At 42.1% G+C, this 22,426-nt stretch overlaps 3 protein-coding genes and 1 long non-coding RNA gene across 17 annotated transcripts; 1 reads left to right on the top strand and 3 right to left on the bottom strand.

The window, feature by feature from the left end:
- Positions 1 to 307: 307 nt before the first annotated feature.
- Positions 308 to 8,471, bottom strand: LOC6500537 (periostin). Of its 12 annotated transcripts, none has more exons than XM_014911118.3 (10): positions 8,383 to 8,471; positions 7,869 to 7,975; positions 7,242 to 7,313; positions 4,439 to 4,560; positions 4,121 to 4,262; positions 2,626 to 2,817; positions 2,282 to 2,567; positions 1,752 to 2,226; positions 1,002 to 1,684; positions 308 to 934 (listed from the first exon to the last, which is right to left on the bottom strand). In XM_014911118.3, exons 2-10 carry the CDS (start codon positions 7,952 to 7,954, stop codon positions 449 to 451), a joined length of 2,544 nt encoding a protein of 847 aa, XP_014766604.1. In that variant the 5' UTR covers positions 7,955 to 7,975; positions 8,383 to 8,471; the 3' UTR covers positions 308 to 448. The 12 variants fall into 12 exon arrangements, with proteins under 12 accessions (XP_014766604.1, XP_044570177.1, XP_014766609.1 ...); XM_044714242.1 differs by having other exon boundaries at positions 8,300 to 8,465; XM_014911123.3 differs by lacking the exon at positions 7,242 to 7,313 and having other exon boundaries at positions 4,439 to 4,761.
- LOC116654493 lies at positions 5,672 to 7,235 on the bottom strand. Its single transcript, XR_004309715.1, has 2 exons — positions 7,125 to 7,235; positions 5,672 to 7,071 (listed from the first exon to the last, which is right to left on the bottom strand). It is a non-coding gene; the product is annotated as an uncharacterized LOC116654493 (long non-coding RNA).
- A 1,344-nt stretch (positions 8,472 to 9,815) lies between the features above and the next one.
- On the bottom strand, positions 9,816 to 20,963 carry LOC6500536 (tachykinins). 3 transcript variants are annotated; one of them, XM_032451903.2, is made up of 5 exons: positions 20,336 to 20,963; positions 10,599 to 11,033; positions 10,308 to 10,562; positions 9,907 to 10,141; positions 9,816 to 9,842 (listed from the first exon to the last, which is right to left on the bottom strand). In XM_032451903.2, the coding sequence occupies exons 2-5, from the start codon at positions 10,974 to 10,976 to the stop codon at positions 9,829 to 9,831; spliced, it is 882 nt and encodes a 293-aa protein (XP_032307794.1). In that variant the 5' UTR covers positions 10,977 to 11,033; positions 20,336 to 20,963; the 3' UTR covers positions 9,816 to 9,828. The 3 variants fall into 3 exon arrangements, with proteins under 3 accessions (XP_032307794.1, XP_014766603.1, XP_001953410.1); XM_014911117.3 differs by having other exon boundaries at positions 10,308 to 11,033; XM_001953375.4 differs by having other exon boundaries at positions 9,907 to 10,117; positions 10,308 to 11,033.
- Positions 13,869 to 18,462, top strand: LOC6500011 (beta-galactosidase). Its single transcript, XM_001953374.4, has 5 exons — positions 13,869 to 14,060; positions 15,958 to 16,179; positions 16,247 to 16,461; positions 16,529 to 16,946; positions 17,231 to 18,462. The coding sequence occupies exons 2-5, from the start codon at positions 15,959 to 15,961 to the stop codon at positions 18,288 to 18,290; spliced, it is 1,914 nt and encodes a 637-aa protein (XP_001953409.1). The 5' UTR covers positions 13,869 to 14,060; position 15,958; the 3' UTR covers positions 18,291 to 18,462.
- Positions 20,964 to 22,426: the final 1,463 nt, after the last annotated feature.

Raw genomic sequence — 22,426 nt, 5'->3', positions numbered from 1 at the left:
CCTTACGGGTTTTCGTCTCAGTTTGGCGATAAGAATTTTTCAGAGAGACGAGTCAAGTCTAAGAGTATCTATATATTTTTATAAACAGGTATGTATATCATCGGAGAGGAATCATTCTATAGTTCCTCTCTTCTGGGTCTGGGCGTGAAGGCTTAGCTCTTTGTAATACTCTCTAGTTTCTTGAAAGACTTCTCTACTATGAGTTTTTGTAATTGAATTAAATTATTAAAAATAAAATAAGTAGAAAAGAGTTCATCAAAGCTAATTCCCATAATCTATCTTTGAATCTTATGGATAAAATACGCCATTTTATTTTAATACTATTTATTTTATTTTATTCATCAAAGAGAAATTATAGCTTGTTTGGGCTTTCAATCAATTGACAAATCGTTAAGAGTAATTATAAATATATTCTGTATATATCATGCGATTGAGATAGCGGCGGTCCTCAGAAGAAGACGTCGAAGTCGCCCTGGGGCTGAAAGCCGGGACCGGGTGGGATCAGCTGGGGTCGCTGCTGGTTGCGCTGGGGCCGGGGCACGATGATGTCGTTGATCTCGTGCAAAATGCCATTGGTAGCCACCACGTCGCACTTGGTGACACCGGCGTTCTCGATCTTGGGCCGGCGGTCACGGGTGATGCGCAGATGCTGGCCAGAAATGGACTCTATGGAGCGGACGAAGGGCCAGTTGGTGGGGATGATGCCAGCACAGCAGACCACGTCCTCCACGACGTGGGTCTTGACCAGGGCCGCAGCATCCATGGGCTTGGCACTTTCGCCGGAATCGATCAACTCTTCGAAGACATCGTTCTTGGGCACCAGCAGGGTCAAGCTGCGGGAGTCGTTGGACAGCAGCTGGGTGAGATTGGCCTTGCGCACCAGCTCCAGGAACTTGCTGTAGTTGGGGTTGGCCTCCAGGAGTTTCAGCATGTTCTAGAAGGAAGGGAAGAGATACATTAATCTTTACTATCCTTGACCGAGAAATAATTCGAGTACTCACATTTTTGGGAGGAGACAGAGGACGATCCACCTGGTGGAGCACAGATCCACAGCTTTCGTCATCAAAGTGGACCAGGCGGGCGCAGTTGACCGTGGCGCGGTTCATTACGTCGGAGAACAGAGCGTGGGTGGAGTAGAGGTTCAAACGGACACTGGCACCGGCCACCGTGGGCAGTGACTTTTCGGACAGTTCACAGGTCTTGATCATTGGCTTCACCACATGATAGTTGAGGAATTCCAGAAGGTCCAGGTTGTGGTTCAACAGCTCCGGCTGCTCCTTCAGCATACGGGCCCATTCGCTGTTCTGCAAAGCCTTGTCGGTGGGCGCAAAGATGGTGACATTGTCGAGGTCATCGAACTGGTTATCGTATCCAGAGGCCTCCAGCAGGCGCTGGAAGATGGTCAGGTTCTTCTGGGCCATCAGCGATGTCATGGGCAGGGCCGATTCGGTGGGCAGAATGGTGTCAATGACGTGCAGAACTCCGTTGGTGCCCATAATATCAGCATCCACAATCTTGGCCACATTGTTGATGGAAATGGTAGCTGGTCCAGTCTGGTTCACATTGCCCTGGGTGCGGTTGAGCAACAGAGCCTCTCCCAGAAGGTTATAGGCAGTGGTCTTGGCACCAGGAACGGTGGCCAGAGAACAGAAGGTCAGATCCAGCATGTGGTTCTTCAGAATGTCTGCGGGTTAGCGTAAGTTATTAGTGTTTTATTGTAATCTAGTATTTCCTGATTGTTTTGCACTCACTTGAGGCGCAACCACGTCCTTCTTTGAGGGCACGTCGCAGATGTGGCTCCAGCTTGTCGAAGGCGGCATCAGTGGGCACAAATATGGTTACCGGCTTGTCGCCCTCCAGCATGGCACTCAAATTGGTCTTCTCTAGGACGGTGCGCATAATGGACATGTCGGCGCGTTCCCTGATGAGATCCATCACATTCTTGGTCAGTGGCTTCAGTACTCCGCCCAGGGTGTGGACAAGGGCCTGCTCGGAAAGCTTGTCGTGCTTCTCGATGGGCACACAGTTGGCGGCATAGCGGAAAGGCTCCAAACCCAAGGCTACTGGCAACTGGTAGCTATTGATGCGGATCTTCTGGTCGGGCAGTTCCGTCTGCAGGAGTTGCTCATTGGGCACATCCTCCAGTTGCACTTCTCCCAGCACCGCGTGAAGCTTGTAAACGGACTTGGCAGGGTTAGATGCTTCTGCCTTGGCATCCTCAACATTCTATGGATTTGAAAATGCTGTGGGTTGGTATAATTGATTTTAAAATATTACTTACATTCTCCTGCTGTTGTTGTCCTCGGTATTCCACAAACGCCGCATCATTGGGCACGAACAGGGTTACCTTCTTGCCATTTCCAGCTCCCAGCATATCGGCCAGCTCTCCGGAACTACGAGCGCTCTCCAAGAACTGTTTGGCACCCATTTCGCTGGCGGTGGCCTCCACATCCTTGATGTCGATCTTCTCGCAAGGAGTGGTGAAGTCGGCGTTCCTGGGACGGCCATATCCGTAGCAGCACTGGCGAGTCAGCGTCAAAGTCTTTTTCTTGCCGTTTTGATTCACACTGCAATTGTAAGATAGTTTTAGTTTTCATCTTGGATTGTTCCCCCAATTCCTCTTACATCTTGGTGCAGACGTGTTTGTTGGGCTTCTCGGCACAAGAGTTAACACTGAACTGGAATTGGCCGAAGAGGGGAGATCGCACCACGCTACTGACACCGTCACGTTCCTGGCCAAAGGTGTCCACGGTTTCCTCACCCTCCGTCTCGGTGGCCACAGTTTCGTCTTCCTCCTTTTCGGTGCACACATTGGGGCTGGAAATGGAGTAACAGATTAGTTAATAACTTGAATTGGTAGTGCTTAATTTGGAACATGGCTTAATAATTTCAAAAATGGTTGTAACGAAATCACACTTATTACATGATTCATTGGCTTAAAAATATTCAATATAGAATATAAGAAAAAGACGAACTGATCCAAGTGTGAGATTTGTAGCCAAGTACTAATTTTTGTTGAGAAATTTATTTTCCCAATTGATTCTCTAGGCAAACCTAGATTTTAAACGCTAATAAATTAGTCATATACCCGACATGCAAATCGCAATGTCAACGTACCCATATCGTTCTTCTCTACGCCTATATTGAAATTATAAATATATATACGTACATTCGTATATATAGTAGTATCTCCAAATCCAATCAAAGTTAAACCATGGAATTTATCAGGCAGTTCATCAGCACTCGCTACACGAGTGTTTGCTGAATGGATTTGCACAGTGATATATCATAAAAGGCATAGTCATATTCTATATACTTCACATATATAAAGACCTATCTGTTATATATATATACGACTATATAGTGTGTTTGCTTAACAGCTTTGCCAGTCCATCAATTCAATTATGGAAATGTTCGTACTTCTGTTTCTGAATGCAAACTCATTGTGTGCGTAGTTTTCAGAAAGTTCCCACTGAACCGTAGATATACGTATTTATCTCTCGTTTTGTATATATCTGGATAAATGGGCTTTTATGCATCCAATTTTTCAATTTGCCACATCTCAGACTTTCATTTTGCTATAACTACAGCAACGAGTTCATCGCATATAGTGAAAATGTTGACGAGTCGATTTCACAATTTAGAAAAGTGCAAGCTCGTCGTGTACTTACTCAATATATTATATATAGTAAGCATTATACATTCGCTAATTTCCCTTATAAAGACACAAAAGCCCAGGTGGCTGGACAATTAAACAAGACTACAATTGAACCCTACATATAATAAGCTCCGGTTGGGAGTAATCTTTAATTGAAAATTATTTAAGTCTATTATAATTGATATGCTCGATTGGCGCTACATGGGCGATAAGGCACCATCTTTACAAAATTAAAAAATACTATCGAGGGGAAAAATCCAATCATATTTAATAGCCCGAATGAACTTGACATTGTGCTCTCTTAATGGCCAAATGCCAAGAACAGCCAAGTCAGACGCAGAATCACTCGTGTGCGGCGATTAGGAAAGAAGCGAATTTACTGACCATAACCTGGTCATTTTTTTTTATTTTTGGCGATCAAGGAGAGGCGGAAAATTGTTCCGGATTTGACTGTTTACTTACCCCTTCCACCAAGGCTCCTGGGCAGCTCCAAATCCAAATCCTCCGAAGGAATTGAAGAACTCATTGCCAAAGAAGGGGAACGACTGCTGGAAGAATATGGCCGGATTCGGGTTATTCACATCCGTAGTGATGGCATCCACATCTGATGAATCCAAATATTTATAGTTAGACATTTACGGAATTAAAAATAATTAACTTTAAAACTAGACTAGATTAGAATGAGTAGATTAATTAGTCCTAAGCACTGAGGTCCTAAGGACATCAATTAAATAAAAATAAAAGTAACGAATATCTTGGAATAATGCATACTCCACTTACTGAATGGCTTTTGGTCCAATCCACTTGGCGTCTGAACGGGCGGGGTGCTGCCCACATCCTGTCGTCCTTGCGGCGGCGGCTGCTGATGCTCCAGGGGCACGAACTCAGTGTCGAAGCTGCTGCTGAAGAGTGGCAACAGGTGAGAGGACTGGCGCTGGGGTGCCAATGGAATGGGAGCTGGTGCTGGGGCGGGCCAAACACTTGCCACACGCTGCGAGGCCTGGGCATGCAGTGGGTCAAGCGGAGCGAGCGGCTCGAGCGGGGCAAGTGGTGCAAACAGGGTGCGATGCAGCGGCAATGGGTGGGTTAAGTGTGGCATAAAGCTGCAAATCGATGGGCGGTGGGGGGCGTAGAGTGATGTGGTTAGTGTTTTGTATGCTAGTGTGTTTTGTGTGTGTATCTTTTCATGCTAATTCCATGGTGAACGGAACCCCTAAACGAAACGAAACGGAACCCAGGCCCAATAATTCATATGCTTTCATTGTTCCCTCACATAAAAAGAAGCTAAACTCTACATCCACAAAAACTATATACGAATAACTATGTAGAACCGAGTATGTGTACTATATATGCTGATCGTGCTCATTGTTTAGGTTGGTTTTTGCGCAGCATTTGCCTGAGCGGCATATTAAGTGCCTGCCGGTCCAACTCGATATAGAATCAAATGAAAATAACTTTTTAAGTGCCCGAAACAATCGTCGAAAAAAACCAAACAAAACTTGAGAAATGTTCCTGCACTTGTCATCCATCAACTGAGATTTATGTCAACGGATTTTGGTTTCTCGGTGCATTCCAAATCCGAGTCTAGGGTGTATGCGGAATATTCCCAATTGAGTCATACCCCACTTTCTACAACTTCTGTTTCTAAATCTCTTTGGCCGCGGGTCATTAAAATTCGCTTCGCGGAAGCTAATTAAAAATAAGCTCATAATAAGTGCTAAAATAACAAACAAAACGAGACTGTCGGGAAATAAATAATAAAACTATAATGCTCGAATAGGCAAAACGTAAACAATTTGTTCGTTTGCTTGGAGCTCTTCAGAGGGCTTCATTCTTTTCAGCTTGGAGTTTTGGGGCTGTCATATATTATAGTATGACTCATCCGGACGGGACGTGATTGGTAGGGCTCAAAGCGGCTTAGCCGATCTCCGACGTAGAATCAGGCTTTTAAGCCGACATTGCGATTTTGAGGCTTGGTCATTGGCCCAATAAATAGGTGTCTCTTTTTGCTTATTTTGTTTGGGAGTTTTGTTTTAATTGGAATTTCTTAAGCATAGTTCTCTGGCTCAGCAAGACCAGAACATAACTGTGTCAAATGCAATTTAGATCAGTTCTTTCGTGTTAAACATGATTGAGCTTTAGCTTGAATTGTATTAGGAAATGGTTTTTCTTACTTGACTTATGTTAACAATTTGAATAATAAATATATTCTAAGAAACATTTTAATTTGAAAGGAAAGAAAAATAAACAAAGGTATATAATTTATTAATTCCAAGTCATTTTAAACGCCTCCCAAGCCTGTTTTTTAGACTAACCCTCTCCATCTCGACTTTAGGTAGGGGATTTTTCGAGCTTCTCCAATTTATTTGAGAATGATTCATTTTGAACGATTTTTTGTAGAATGCATAACTAATGCAGAAAATAAATAAAATTTGTAAACAAACTAGATTTTATCCGCCCGAGGCAAAGCGAAAGTCATTGGCCACAGGGCAGCGGAATCAGAGACCGCCAGAGAAATGGTCGTGACGAGGGGCAGGAAGGGATCCATCCGAATGGCTGCTTGATTTAATTAAAGCGCAGCCGTGGCTGGCAGAATCAAAACATTTAGAGAGCGTAAAAGGGGAAAAAGCGAAAAATAAAAACGAAAACAAATTGTGGGTGACCCAGTTCGAGGGCAGATTATAAACTTTTGGGGTATGTTCTTTTGGGCGCAGTACATAGTATTACCTGGCCACAAAGTGGCACTTAATGGGGTGTCAAATGTCAATTGCTTTCAGGGCCAAAATCGCTCGAGAATTGTGTCAAAGATGAGCCCTACGGCGGCCTGAACTCAAAGGTTGAACTCGGCAAAGTCAGCCAAGTGTGGCGGAGATCGGAGGAAGAGATCTGTTGCACTGTTGGAGCATCTACTTCATTTTTAGCTGGGTTACCCAAGTCCCGCGGTGTTGCCCCACTTTGGTTGCACATTGTTTTCTGCCGGCAATGCAATATCTTTTGCAAAATAAGATAAATGCAACAGCCGAGATCCGTTTGAACTGCAGGGTTAAGCTCGATTGGCGGCCTTTTTCTTTTAGTGTTCGATGTTCCCAAAACCAAATTCGATGGCTTTCAAAACCCAAGAGATTGTCTCTCTTGGCCTCAACAGTTTCAGTTTATCAATTTGGGTCAATTCTCGCCGGGCCTGGAACTTTCTTTCTGGGGGAACTTTTGGCTCTTCCAGCCCTCTGTAGCTCCTCCCTCTCCTCCATAGTGCCATAAACATTTCGGTCAACTTTATTTGCAGTTTCTTTTAGCGGGCGAAATTTCTCCCAGAACAAACAGGGCTTTCTCACCCGGGCTGAGGAAATGTCATAAAAAAGACTGAACCCGGGTATTAGCCAAGTTTTATGGGGTGTCCGCAAAGAATATTAAACCTGGTTACACGCATAAATATTGAAACTTGAAAAGATTGTTTAAGTTTTCTCACATGTTCTTCGTTTGTGTGCTTTGATAAGTAGTTGTCAACTATTAGTCTACTGTGGAATGAAGGGGTACGGATACGGGCCTTAAGCTTTTGGGTGTGGGGGATAGTTGTATAGTTCACCTGGACTTATCTGAGGACTCGACAGAGGACTCCGGCGAGCCCTCTGACTCAGAATCCGCTTCGATGGTTGAACTGAAATGGGATTCTTTTTAAGGAGTGGTATCTCTTACAGAAACTATTATTTAATATTCATAGCATTCATGATTTTATGATTAATCACAATAGCAAATTAATAACTTTGTAGATCTTACCTAAGAAGCAAATTCTTAGTATATCTTGGTTCTATTTAATCAAGAAAAATTTATTAATCGAATTCGTGATCAAATTTTGAAAAAGAGGGTCTTGAATATGAGCGATTAACGCGATTCGAAATGATACAATCAATTAATTAGTTCAACATTTTAGAATTTCAGTGAGAATTAGTGGGTAACTAATGGTTTTGTGGTTCTGGAAATTTCCTAATAGCTTTCTAGTGCTTTTATGGAACCCGAGTGGACATGAGAGCTGTGTTCAAGCAATTTACTGTTTAAAGTTTAGTGTCCCATTCCGAAAACATCAAACACTAAGTTCATGCCTTATCAGAAGATGACGATGTTTGTTAGAACCCAACCTCAAACTACTACTTGAAATGAGCATGAAACGAACACTACAATTTGTTGGTTTGAAAATGAAACCAAAAATACTCACTCGCCGTAGAAGGGCACCGCTTGGATGGATCTGGTTCCCAGTAGGCCCACTCCCAGTAGGAGGAGACAAGCCCACAGCCGTGTCATGTTTGGTATCACAATGATGAGCTAAAAACAGGGGAAACCAAATGAGTCTAGCTGAAAGTGGTGGCTGTAATCACAAGAGTGGCTTCGTTGTTGGTTGGATGGATCGAAGAAATTTCACTGAGCCGCTAATCAGCTGGCTGGCTCAGGCCAGAAAATACAGGTTTTCCACGCCGCGCTGCACTCGCGTATGTAGGTGATTGGACCGACCAACTGACTGGTCGGGGACTGGGACTGGATGGATTGAAACTTTTCCACTGTCTTCACGCATTAATTGCGAATATGTACTCCTCGTCGCACATGTAATTATTGTCAATTGTCTTGCTTTGCAGAAATTGGCACACGTACACAATCAATTAACGAAAGTCTCCTGGCTGCAGCCACCCAAAAAACATAAAAATATGCTCAGCACTTGCTACACAGGCACTCACGAAGTAGTGGTATTTGATTTTGTATCTCTTGGATTGCAGATCCGACGGGTAGGCGCTCTGAGCCGCTTTTTAAAACTATCTGCCCAAGAACGGCTTGCGGCTCGTATTTATAAGCTGCTGTCGCCGTCGCTGCCTCTGCCTCTGCTGCTGCCGCTGCTGCAGCTGCTAGCGGCGTCGCCGCTCAGCGATTGTTGGGGCAGAGCTTAGAGATCCCCCCCAAAGAGAAAGAGAACTTTTGGTGACGTCGACGAGACTCGATTCGAATGTTTGATGTGCGGGTGGCAGGAGAATGGCATGGAAAATGCCAAATTCATGTACGATTTGTGAAAGTGTGAGCAATAATGAGTGTTCTACACTAGACAACATGAGCCATCAGCCATTTTTATGGCACAAAAGAGACCAATTTAATAATTCAATTATTTATATTTATAATTTTATTACTCTTTATTATCCTTACACTCAGGATAGGAAATTTTGTTGCCTACCTAGGACCTACAAAGAATATGAAAATATGGTGTAGAGGACCTGTGATCTTACCTGAAGTTGCCTTTCAACTTCTATTGTCTCTAATGCGCACTCGGAATTTTGGGTATTCCCGTAACCTCTGGCACCCATCAATCACTGATGCTTCTAGACGCCTTCGGGTCTGTGCAGCTTATTAGGAGTCTACTCATATTTTGAAACTGTTCCGTTGTTTTTATTGCTTTGTTGTAGGAACAAGATGCCACCTTGTAGGTACATGTGTAGATGAAATTGAATTGTGAGTTTCTGGGAATTGTGAGAAGACTATCAAATAATTGAATTCTGCTTAATGGCTCATTGTTGTGTTTACTTTTTAGGAAAAAATTCACCTATCTCGTATATAGATACTGCCATTCCATTTTCAGTTTTTGAAATAAATATTTATTTAGTTTTACCATACATTATTTACAATATTAATTGGTGCTAAACGTGTAGGTGTCTATATTTCTCTTGTATACGCTGGAGTACCACAATGAAACTACCACAATGTGAAAGTAAATGAATGTTTCCTCGTTTCCTTAATGTCCTTGTGTCCTTTTCCTTGTGCACTTTTAATATACTTATAGTTTTGATCAAGAGTTTACACTTAGATATGCAAATAGTTTAAATGCTCCACATAATTCGTGAAGTTTCTTTCAACTGTAATTACATTTACATTTACATTACGTAATTGGCATTAGGTTGATATTGAATGTCGTCCGACAGATTAAATCTTAGCATTGTTTGTGTGCGTCGTGTGGGTGTGTATTCGTGCTTTGAATAATCCCCAGCCCTGTGATTATTTAAAACACTATTTTAGTCCTTCATGAATCCGTCTCTGCTCTTCCGATCCGATTCCTTAATCCTTTTCATCTTTGCCTAGTTTTGTAGCTCTAAGAGGAACTTCCATCACGATCGTTTTTTGTTTTTTGGGGCAAGCCCCGCTTATTCAAATAGTGCTGTTGGAAAATTAGATTTTTTTAATAAAAAATTACATAAGAACATAGTATTTAAGGACCCCACCTGGGCGCTTGCCGCGCATTCCCAAAAAGCCATTGGGTGCCCGCTTGTCGCCCCAAACATTCAGCCAGGGATGCACCAGGTATTGCTGCTGACCAATGGCCTCCCAGTTTCCGGCTCCCTCTCCGTCCTGCTCGCTTTTCTTTCCTCTGACCGCCACGAATTTGTTATTAAAGTCCGCGAACCGTTGCTTCTTTCCCCTTACATCGTACGCCTTTTTAAAGAAAGTGTGCCAGAACTGGTGGCGATTAGATGCTCAATTAAGGGTCTTAAATTTATTAATTTGCTGTCAAATTGGATTATGAAATTTAATAAAAAAAAGCCTAATCCTTGCTTCGAGTTCCAACTTATTAAGAACAATGAGGCGAGGTTAAAAGTCAAGGTATTGTATTTATGTTCCTTACCTCTGAAAGTGCCGCTCGCTTGTAGTGCTGGTGGGAGACATCCTTCTTGCCGCGCATGCCCACAAAAGAGTTGACAGGCGCCCGTTTCTGCAGCAGTTCCATGGCCTCCTCCTCCTCGCCTTCGTCGCCGTTCAGGGCCGGGCGCTTGCCCCGCATGCCGTTGAATCCAGTGGGAGCCCGCTTGTCCACATCCCCGGCTCCATTCTCTTCCCCCGTCAGACTATTTAAGAAATCCTGCAGCAGACCTTCCCGCAGCCGTTCCTCCTCCATGTGCTGGAGGACACCGCTCAGGCGGACACTCATCGGGATGAACTTTTTGCCCCGCATTCCCACAAAGGCCAGCGGCGCTTTCTTCAGCCGCCGTCCGTTCTCGGAGTAGTAGCTCTCCAGATCGGCGTAGTCCAGTGGATCGGGTCCATTCCCCAGCCAGTTGCCCTCCGAGATGTCCGAGGATTCTGTGTCCCGTTCGTCGTCCTTCTTGCCGCGCATTCCGATGAAGCTGGATGTTGGCGCCCGCTTCACTACTCGGCGCGGTTGCTCGACACTAGGAGGCAGAGTGCTTACTCCGGGGGACTCCCCAGCCAGGTCTGCCTCCGCTGCAGTAGATGCCGCTGTCAGGAGGAGGAGCAGCAGCACCGCCACAGCGATCGTTCCGCTTTGACTGCGCATTTAATGGTGCGAGCTTTTAGGCGGGCGTAGAAGTTGAAGCGAAAACGGGAAGTCTACCTGTTAGGGAAGAATAAAAAATTTATAAAAATGAGACAATTTTTTAATACGCCCCATAACTGCATTTAAATTGAATGAATTTGAATTAACAGATCCTAAGCTGGATATTAAATGATTTAATTTATTCCTAAACATGGCCAAAGATTTAACTTATGTTGGAATACATTTATTTATAAATACAGAAAACACAGACCATAAATCCTGTGGACAAATTTTTCCATTTCATTTCCGGTTTTGTTTGTTTTTATTTCCTTTTTGGCTTGCATATATTTTGTGTAGTGCACTTAGACTTACAAATGCCCCGCGGCGGCTTCTACTTGACCTTTTTGCGGTCTGGTTCGAGGGCAGAACTCTGGGTGAGTGGGTTAAGGGGGGAATTACAAGTAGGATGGTCTTAGCCTGCATATGCAAACATTGCTGGCTGCATGGCAAGATGTAACGGTTGCTGCTGTTGCAATTTATAGTTGCAAGGAGAAATGCACGAAACAAAAATAGATTGTTCTTATAATGACTATAAAAAATATATATTTTTTTAAATATTCAGATACCTACTGAGTATAATTTTTAGCTAGCTGATTTTTCCTTTCTTGGCCTTCTAAATAAATATTATTTCAAGTTAATAAGAAATAAGCAGTATCACAAATATTAAAGTGCATCTTCCCATGTTAACCAGTTGGCGCCACGCATGATTATGTTGGCTTGCTGTCGCCACCGCCACGCCACGCCTTGTTAAGTCAAATTGCCATGCAAATTTCCCCGGATAGATAAGAGTGAAAAAAAGTGGTGTCAAAGCCGCAACAGCCACTATGAAAGCTGGAGGAGATGCTGCAGCAGCAGCGGCAGGAGCAAAGAATGTAAAAACTGTGGCAACGTCTAACGATGCGCGCACAGGAAACAACAAACATGTAATTCAATTGATTGCCACCGGCGGCGTCAACCGCAAACAAGCAAACATTGCCACAAAGTTTGGAGCGGTGGGCCGTCTGGGGGATGCAGACGGTACTGGAGCAATTCAATTGAACTTAACGAAATGCATTTGAATTGAATCAACAGGTTGCCGGAGCACTTAAGCCCCATCAGTGACGCCTCCATAAAATTCTGTTTGCTTAGAGTGGAAGTTGAACTTTATGCTTAAGTGCAAAAGCCCCTAAAGGTGTCCCTTTTTAGGTGAAAATTATTACAGCAGGCGAAATGTCAAAGTGCAAGTTTAAAGCAAACTATGGGAAACTCTGCTTCAATTTATTTTTAAACTAGAATTGTATTAAACTTTTACACAAATCGATTAATTATTCACCGATCGTTAGTAATTGAATTCTAAATCATTTAAGCGCATTGAATCATTCACGAATGATCAACTACCAAACTTTTGTTGCCCGAAATCAAGGGTTTTGTCGGAATGTTCCATGGTACACCGTCCAGCTAATGCCACAAAACTTTCCTACTGCAAAATTAACAGACAGAAAATGCGACAGGCTTCCGGGTTTCGAGCTACCTGCTGCCGGCTCGTCAAGCCACGTCCTGCCACTGGGATGACAACCCGGGTCCGGAGTCCGGAGTCCGCAGTCCTACTCCCACGACTACCTTAATGCGGCTAAGCTGTTAACTTGGCCATGTCTGTTGTCTAATTGTCTATGTAGGACTCTCTTCCTATCCCCTAACGTGTGTGGGTGGGAATATGTGTTTTAGTTTCACAGTTTTCAGGATGGATGTGTGTGTGTGTGCGTTGCATCCCAAAGGACACTTTAAACTGCCGACAGGCGTGTGAGATTAAAAACGTGTCGTGGCCTCTTTCTACTAGATTTACATTTCGGCCAACACATTGTGTTCTTGGCTTCCTGCCAATTGTTTGTTTGTGTGTGGGTTTTTTGGGTGGGAGGATGTGGAAAGCAATATACGAATATTAGCCCAGCTGGAAGGCTAACTGTATGTGACCCAGCAACAGATGAGGAACGGACGTTGGCAGACTGAAGCCCGGCCGAAACGTATGAAATTAATAATAAAACAACATAGAAAATTCACTTTTTGGCCAATTGCCTGCGGCTGGTGCTCCATGTCACCCTTTTTGCATACCAACAGGCCAAAGTTCAGAGGCCAAAAACAAACACACTTAATGCATAAAATATGAAGCGTGACTGTACTTCAGAATCAACTCTCCCTTTCTTCCAAAAGCTGAAGTCAAATTGTGAATTTCTTTCTATACCCAACTCTCGTTATTGTTATGATATTCTTGCGTAATTTAAATAAATTTGAAGGGACTTTTAGGGGATTATAAAATGCACCTGAAATGTTGATTAGTTTTGTTACTGGAATTCTTTCGGCAACATGTGGCAGTTCTCTAGAGAGAAATGCAGTTCTTCTGGCCTCATGTTGCCAGTGCACTCTGGACTCGAACGTCATATTTGTCTTCCATTCAAGATTAGTTTTAAATGAACTTAAAGATTTTTTAACGAAATTTATTTAGAAATCCTTGAAATATATCCAATAAAAGATAAATTCTTTTTCCTAATTCCTAAACATTATATTATATATCGCTAGAAAGTCCTGAAGGGTTGTTCGCAATACTTTTGTTATAATATTTTTTATATTCAAACATTTTTTTACGCTATTATTTTAAAAGTAAAGTAAACTTTTTAAAAAAGTTCTGTTTATTATTTTCTGGAGAATCAGCCCAGTGTGCACTGTTGTCTTAATCGGGTATTCAATCGGGACTTCTGTTCAACATACGATCAGTTTGAGTTCTCAGCGTTTTAGCTCCAGAGAGCAAACCGCAACATTCGAAACGGTTACGCATGTACGAACCGGGTAAATGAATAACGAGCAAACGGATAAAAACGAGACCAGCGAACTCAAACCCAACAAGTCGAAGAGTAACTATCAGATCAGGTGGAACGCCTGGTCCCGCTTTTAATTTCAAAAACATTCTAACGATCGCGCTGGCATTTCTGTAGTTTTTCGAGCTGTGCCCTAAATCAGAACCACATAAACACATCATTTACGCTGATTGTTTAAAATCATTGGGAGCGAGAGGTGAGTATTGTCCAAATGTGTACTGCCACCCACCTGACGTCCCCCTCGTGAAACAATAGCGAAAGTAACACATGCTTTCTTGCCCCAGAACCAGCATAGTTGAAGGGAACTCACAGCATGGGCAATCGGTATTATCGGTGGGCTTGGGACGTGCAAATAATTGAATTGGGTCAAATGCTCAAAATAAACAGGGTCCAACATGGGCCCTCATTGTTCCTAGTGGGTTGAGTGTAATATTAAATCGTGTGTGCTCCATAACTAGTACATAGACTCCAGATTCCGGGGAGTTTTTTTATGGAAATATTCCCCATTAAAAGGTTGAATAAGTTCAGGGCCTCGTACAGAATTTCGCTTATCAAGGCTAAAACTTATATTCATTAGCAAAAACATACATATATTTTGTAAATGTGCTTGTTCTGTGAGGGAATTACAATATTTAATCAGCAGGTTAAGAATTTCTAATTAATAATTAGCAATATTTGTTTTATTGCTTACGAAAAAAAAAATACAGATTTAATAGTGCTGATCTGATGAATAATTGAACACAAGAAATATTGCAAATATTGTGAAAATAAATTGTATTTAAGGTTTAAAGACCATTGTCATTTAATAAACAAACCATTATAATGTATATGACTTTCAAAGATAATGATATGAAAAGTTCTTCATGCGAGTAATTGCCCAAAAGTTGTGAGGACACACCTGTGCTTTAATTTATAGCATAGATCGTATGTCTGGACAATTATTCGAATATAATCAGTATTAAATCCGCAATAGGAGAAAAAAAAATTAAATACAACACAAACACACGTAGCATACATTTGTCAAATCTCATGAAATGAAGACGCCAAAGCACAGAAACAATTTGTGGCGATAAGAATGATTCTATAAAAAAGTGTCCGACTACTGAGTAGGGAAAAAGACGTCAATCATAATTGACGAGAGCAGCTGCTCTGGAATTGCAATCAACGAAAGCGAAATAATACTCCACGCCAAAAATAAAGTGTAAACATTAAGCTCGGGCTGAGTCTGCATTAATTGCTGAACCCAAATATGAAATATTCAACAATGTGCGGCCCAAAAAGTTTTCGACTAAATGGAATTAATTTCCAACAAATTCATAAGCAAAACAAACAAGATTAAATCGTTTTGTTGTCACTAAGCAATTGAGCCGTGAACTTCAATTGAAGCCTCCCAGTGTCTGTGCACTGAATTGAACTCGGCTGAGCTGGACTGAGATGATTTATTTTGATTTACTAGGAAGCGGAACGGGTTAAGAATCCGGACCAGCCGGAAGATAAATTCCGTGTAGGAATCCAATTTAGAAATTAATTTCTCTCTGATGGTGAGTTTACTTTCGCCCACAAGCTGCAATATCATCTAAAGTTTACTTGGCGTTAGACGTAAATAAAGGTAAAGCACTAATTAAAACACACACAATTGAAAATATACGATCACGATTTATTCCAAAATCATTTAAATAAATCTCAACCCGATATCGAGATAATTATTTAAACTCTTTATTGTGTGGCTTACAAATGTGGTACCATAATTAAATGACACACTGACTGCTTTCTTAAAATATTTACATTATATCTTATGTTTACAAAAGCACAATTAATTTCATTGCGTTTGTAATTAATTTCATGGCAGAAATGCACGTGTTATAAACTCTGAAATTTAATATGGATATTATATTTAAAAACTTTTTACAAACCAGATCGAGTTTCGTATTTTGAGTTTGTGAGATGATACTTAATAATATTAATCGAATATTTAGTAATAGACCGAATCAAATTGGCGTGTTTGTTTGGGAATTCTAAATGTCAATTTATTAAAAATGATTTATTTATGTACTTCCCTTGACCTTTGTATGTATATTTTATAATCTCTTCAGGATGAAGATTTGTTGGCTTGTCTTTGCAAGCTGGCTCTGTTTGCTGGGGGCAGTGTCAGCAAATCGCACTTTTACCGTCGATTACGATCATAATCGATTCCTAAAGGATGGCAAGCCCTTCCGCTTCATTGCGGGCTCGTTCCACTATTTTCGTGCCCATCCTGACACCTGGCAGAGGCATCTCCGCACCATGAGAGCAGCCGGCTTGAATGCAGTAACCACGTAAGCCCCATAAGTAGTTTTTTAAATGAAAATCTTAAATTTGAAAGCACCATAATTCTCAAAACAGCTATGTGGAATGGTCTCTTCACAATCCAAAGGATGGTGTGTATGTCTGGAACAAAATGGCAGATCTGGAGCATTTTATACGACTGGCCGTTGGAGAGGATCTGCTAGTAATCCTTCGTCCGGGCCCTTATATCTGTGCTGAACGCGACATGGGCGGGTTTCCTTATTGGCTGCTCAACAAGTATCCTGGAATTCAGCTTCGCACAGCAGATGTCAGTAAGTAGAAAAGTGTATACCAAGTAGGGTCAAAAGAATCGATTTTTTATTGCAACCACTTCTTTAGACTACCTCAGCGAGGTCCGCATTTGGTATAACCAGCTCTTCACAAGGATAACCCCCTATCTGTACGGCAATGGAGGCCCCATTATAATGGTTCAGGTGGAGAACGAGTACGGTTCCTACTTTGCCTGTGATCTCAACTACCGAAACTGGCTGCGTGATGAGACTGCCACTCATGTCAAGAATAAGGCAGTCCTCTTTACCAACGATGGGCCCAGCGTGCTGCGCTGCGGAAAGATCCAAAATGTCCTCGCAACTATGGACTTTGGGGCTACATCAGATCTCAAACCCACCTGGGCCAAGTTAAGACGCTACCAGGCAAAAGGGCCGCTGGTCAATTCCGAATACTATCCGGGTTGGCTGACGCATTGGACGGAACCGATGGCTAATGTGAGCACGGATTCCATTACAGGGACTTTCGTGTGAGTAATCAATGACTTTCCTTCTATATAAACTATGGAATTGAACCCAAGATTCTAGACAAAGCGTTTATTTATTTTTCATCCCATTTTTTGTCCCAACAATGACTCAAGTTCGACAATGCACATTAATAAAACAGACGTATTGACATTGAAGAGTAAATAAAAATAAATATTTATATCCGGTGCTCGCAAATATAACATTTCATTCTTTTTATTTTAAGAAATTTAAAAGAAATAATTTTTATAAAAATGAAGATGTATTTCTCTTTTAAATTCTGTTTCAGTGACATGCTGGACAGCGGGGCCAGTGTCAACTTCTACATGTTCTATGGAGGCACCAATTTCGGCTTCACCGCCGGCGCCAACGATAATGGCCCTGGACAGTATCTGGCAGACATCACATCCTACGACTACGATGCGCCAATGACGGAGGCTGGAGATCCCACGTCCAAGTACCAAGCCCTGCGTCGCATTATTGGACGGTATTTGCCTTTGCCCAATATACCCGTGCCCAGTCCCGTACCCAAGAAAGGCTACGGATCCGTGCGACTGACCAGTTGCTGTAATTTACTTTCTCCGGAGGCAAGACAGCGACTTTCCACGGGCTTTGTCCAAGCGGCGAAGCCACAGAGCTTCGAGGCCCTAAACCAATACTCTGGATTAGTTTTATACGAAACCCAACTGCCCAGTTTCAAGCGTGACCCGAGCATCCTAAGTGTACCAGGCTTAGCCGACAGAGGCTATGTCTACGTGGATGGGGAATTCGTGGGTCTGCTGGCTAGGGAAATACCCGTTTTTGATCTACCCATCAGCGCTAGTGCTGGGCGAAGGCTCCAGATTTTCGTGGAGAATCAAGGACGACTTAATTATGGTCGCCAGATCAACGACTTCAAGGGCATCCTGCGGGATGTGCGTCTGGACAAGCAAGTTCTGAGCAAATGGAACATGACCAAGTTCCCGCTGGAGTCGTACGATAGCCTCGAGCAACTGATATCCCAATCAAATCCATCAGCTAACCAGGTCGTCCCGGATCTGAATAAGCTGCGAACTCTACTGCGAACAGGACCAACCGTTTATTACGGACAACTTGAAATTAAGACCCAGTCTGACATTGCGGATACGTATCTGGACATGTCAGGATGGGGCAAGGGCATTGTCTTCGTTAACGGCGAAAATCTCGGCAGGTACTGGCCCCTGGTTGGACCCCAGATCACCCTGTATGTCCCGTCCCCACTTCTGAAGGTGGGCTCCAACCGCATCGTGGTGGTGGAGTACCAACAGACACCGACCTCTCTGGAGTTGCACTTCCGGGACACCCCCATCCTGAACGCTAGAACCGGCTAGGAGAAGCACGCATCCTTCGCCATTCAAAACAACAACATACATCATGCATCATTCGTTAATGTAGATTTAAATGTAAATTTATGCGGTTTAAGTTCTTTGTGGAGGCATTAAAGCGGATCCGAGGAGTAAGGACTTTGTGTCTTGTCTGCCTCGTTATCCTTTTTTTGTAAAAGACTCATTAAAGATGGGTGGGCTGTGGAGGTGGAGGAGGAAGGGGCAGGCCCGGCATGTGTGACCTTTGTGCCTTGGCCAAATTAATCCCAAATGATTGAAATTGAAATCCACAGAAATGCGCTGATGATGAATTCCAAGTCAAAAGCCGCCCTTACAAAGTGTCGCGTCTTGGTTCGTTAAATTTTAGGTAGCCAAAAGTTTTTTATAGCCATGCCCTGCTTTTAGAACTCTCTACACATTTGTTTTATTTATTTGAAAACTTAAAGGCAATGCTACAGTTGAAATAGCTCTACTCATGAGTGCCTGTAATGTTTTTTAGTTATTTTTAGATTCTTTTCTTGAGAATAATTGCAAAAGGAAGAATATTTGCACTTTAAAAAGCGCTTTAAATACAAAACCAGTCAAGCTCTACAGACTTTCTTAGGTTTTAACTTTTTAGGAGTCTCGAATTTGGTGTTAATTTTTAGTTAAATAATAAGCAATTCCATAAACCTTTTACGTAAGATCGTAATAAAATATTCGCATAGAACTTGGCTTTTCTGAAACTATTTTCTGGCCTGCTCATTATCCGGAGTGTTCCGAGACTGTGAATCGCTCCCCACTCGGCCATCTCTTGTTTCCGTAATGAGTCCGGCAGCCATAGTTGCTGCTTGGGTTAATTAGTCCGGACACTCATACGCCCCGTGCCCATCTATGTATGGGCCTACGCATTCGCATTCGCGTCCAGGTGGGCTTACATTTTAAAGCATCTTTTAGGCGCAGCTGCAACTCAAGTATTTGCCAGCCTCACATGCTGTAATTGCCGTGTTCTCGTTGTCCGAGTTGACATAAAACAAGTTAAGACCCTGGGGCAGTTTTAAAGCGCCACCTCGTGTCGCACGGTTCGGGAGAGTGCTCCCCTAATGGCCCCACGTTGCGTGCCGCCACCGGATGTGTGCCATGTCAGTCCCGATCCGGAACGGAATCGGAATCTGGTCCCCAACATTGATGTTGCTTTTTATTAGCTTTTGCCGCCGGCTGCCAATTGACGGAGGCCATCTCCGCCATAAACAATGTTTGTGCCAAGAGATGTAAAACAAAGAAAACTTGCCTTCTTCAAATTACAAGAAGTTTGTTATGTGTTCTTAGCACCCAATTGTAATGAGGATCTCATCAGTTAATCAGGGGCATTTACACATTGTCGGCCCAAGTCATCCGGGATTTGCTTAATACAATTATTGTGTTGAGTTTTTTGTCTTCCATCCAACCAAAGATCCCATTATATGCTTCAATTTACTTGCCTCAAGGAAATATGTCCTTTTTATGTTCTTTAAATTGGGTGAAAGTTGCTGGCAAATTTTTATGGCCAAATAGTAAAATTTTCGGACATAAAAAATTATATGAAACAGACCCCAGAGATCAAATGTAACATGAAATCGACAATAAGATTGTGAATAATTTTGATTTTATTGCTTTTTTTAATGAGGATTGTTTAAACTTTTTATTTTGGATTTTTTGTTTAAATAAGGGAAACTTTTTACCTTCAACTACGATACTTCAAATTTTTATTTTATATTTCTTTAAAGTTCAAAGAGCGGGAGAAGGGTTTTCTATCTTTACCAGCATCAATATTTCGAATATAATTTCCATAAACTAACACGAACAACTAAAACTGTTTTGAAATTATTAAACTAACACTTTTTTTTAAGATTTACGTTCGACAACATTGTCAGTCGTTTTTCAAATATCTATAAATTCTAAAAGAAACCAAAAAAATGTTCAAAATATGTATTTTTGTTTTAAAATACACAATTTTGAAAATAACAATTATCCTAAGGGTTTTGTCTGAATATTCACACTTAAAAAGGGATATAATTTCAAAATTCACTTACGAATATTGCAGTAAGTTGTACTTTCACTGAGTTTTAAAATTGTTTAAACTATTAGTTTATTGAGAAGCGAACACGCCGAGAAATATGCAACAACTGAGCGACAGATCGAAACGTCAGCGGACTTTTATAAAACCAGAGCACCTTGCGATAGAAGCAGAGCCACAAAACCGAAACAGGAAGCGCAACCGACAGGGGCCGAACCGAGTGGAACCGAGCCCGACGTCCTCCTCCATTCGTGGATATCAACAATTGGTCGAATAGAATTTCAGTGTGGGAGCACAGTTGTGTGCGTGCCACCTCCATGGGCATTGGTGTGCTCCTTTATGCGGACGCCACTTCATGATGGCACACAAAAAAATGCCTCTTCGCCGGGCAATTGAATTGAACGGAAATTCTGTTTGCATATGTGAATAAAACATATGCAAAAAAAAAGGAGGTAAAATGCGAAAAGGCAAAAAACTGAAAATGGGCAATGTGAAAAAGTAGATATGGAGTACAACCACTGGCCAACTTGGGAGTCCATCGGTATGACGGCAAATTAATTTGTATATCATTGTTTTTCGGATATTTTAATATTTATGATTTACCTTGTCCCACGCATGTTCATGAAATAAAAATATTTGTTTTAACAACAAACTGGGAAATTAAAATTACTTCACAACTCGTCCCATTAAGCAAACAAACCCGTTTTACATCGCAAACAAACAAATACTGAAAATCGTATAGTTTTTAATAAACGTTTAGCTTTAAATATGAAAGTAAATAATACTATTATAGAATTTATTATAAAACTAATGGTGGCTGTTTGCTTTACTATTTGACTTTTTTATAGCAACTTTATTTAAACTTAAAAGTTAAATGCCTATTTTTTTAGCCCAAATGAGTTAATTTTATTGATTGCATAGATTTATATAGAAAACAAAGATTCGCGACCAAGAATTGTCTATTCTGTTGACCATTTGTGTACGCCAACCGCTTTAAATAAATGACTTTAAAGCGTCCGAGTCAATTATAACGAACGCGGCACAAACGACGGACAATAAACCCGTGCCGAAATATATCCTTAAATATTCAGTCCTGCCCCAGCAACAACAATGCACTTGAGGCAAGGTCGAGGCGTGGCATTCAAGATAAGACACTTCCCACTACCAGCCACCACCCACCACCCGCCATCCGCTTGGCACACGCCAGTCATAAAGGCCAAGTGAATGCCACACACATCCGGGGACCAGTGCCTGCACGGCTATTATGGCTGCTTGTTGCAACATGCAACATTCACGCTGCCAGTTCTTTTTTTTTGTTTTTTGGCTAAAATTAAACATGGAAGCTCGCGGCTTCCTGCTGGCATAAGCATATCTCGCATCCTTCCGCGAAAGATTCCCTTCCGTCTGACGCCTTCGGCTCGCAAAAGCTGCAGATGCGAAAATTTGCATTTAAATTGCAACAGATTTCGGCGCTTGTTGCGGCAATTAGCTGATTTCCACACAACTGAATCATCCGCCCATTCGGCCATAAACTTACATTATTGCCTCAATTCAACGCCCCTGGTGACGCAACAAATATTTGCAGCAACCATTGGTAAACATAATTAGCATTTAATTAAAATAAAATGGCCCGCCAATAGACAAGCAATTTGTGATTTGATTATCGAAATCAAATAGAGCCGCCGCAAAGCCCTTTCGCTTGAGTCAATATCTGCGGCTGTGAAATGGGGCAGGACTTGGGCAGATAAGGTCCTCCACTGCGCCATCGGCCGCAATCCAGCTGGAACCAGCTGATAAATGCGGAATATAGACGGTAAGTGCGCCTTTAATTGGATTATGACCCTTTACAGCGGATGACATTTTATGGGTCAATGATAGACAGCCAATTGTTTTGTATCTGTGTCGTTTGTTTCTATTTTTGGTTGTGGTATTCCCCACCTGTTGCTCAAAAACTTTTTGCTGGCTTTGGTCGGATTGCAGCAGGTGGTGCAAATTCAATTTAAAATTGCATTCCGCGTGGGGCGTCGAATCTCGAAAATTACAAGGGTGGAGAAATTCTGATACGCCCTGCTGGGCTATAGCGAGGGCAGCTGCATGTTTTCTATTT

This window comes from Drosophila ananassae, chromosome 2L, assembly GCF_017639315.1.
Source record: "Drosophila ananassae strain 14024-0371.13 chromosome 2L, ASM1763931v2, whole genome shotgun sequence".
NCBI lineage: Eukaryota > Metazoa > Arthropoda > Insecta > Diptera > Drosophilidae > Drosophila > Drosophila ananassae.
The sequence above is the reverse complement of the archived record's forward strand: the minus strand, read 5'-3'. Positions and strand labels throughout refer to the sequence as shown.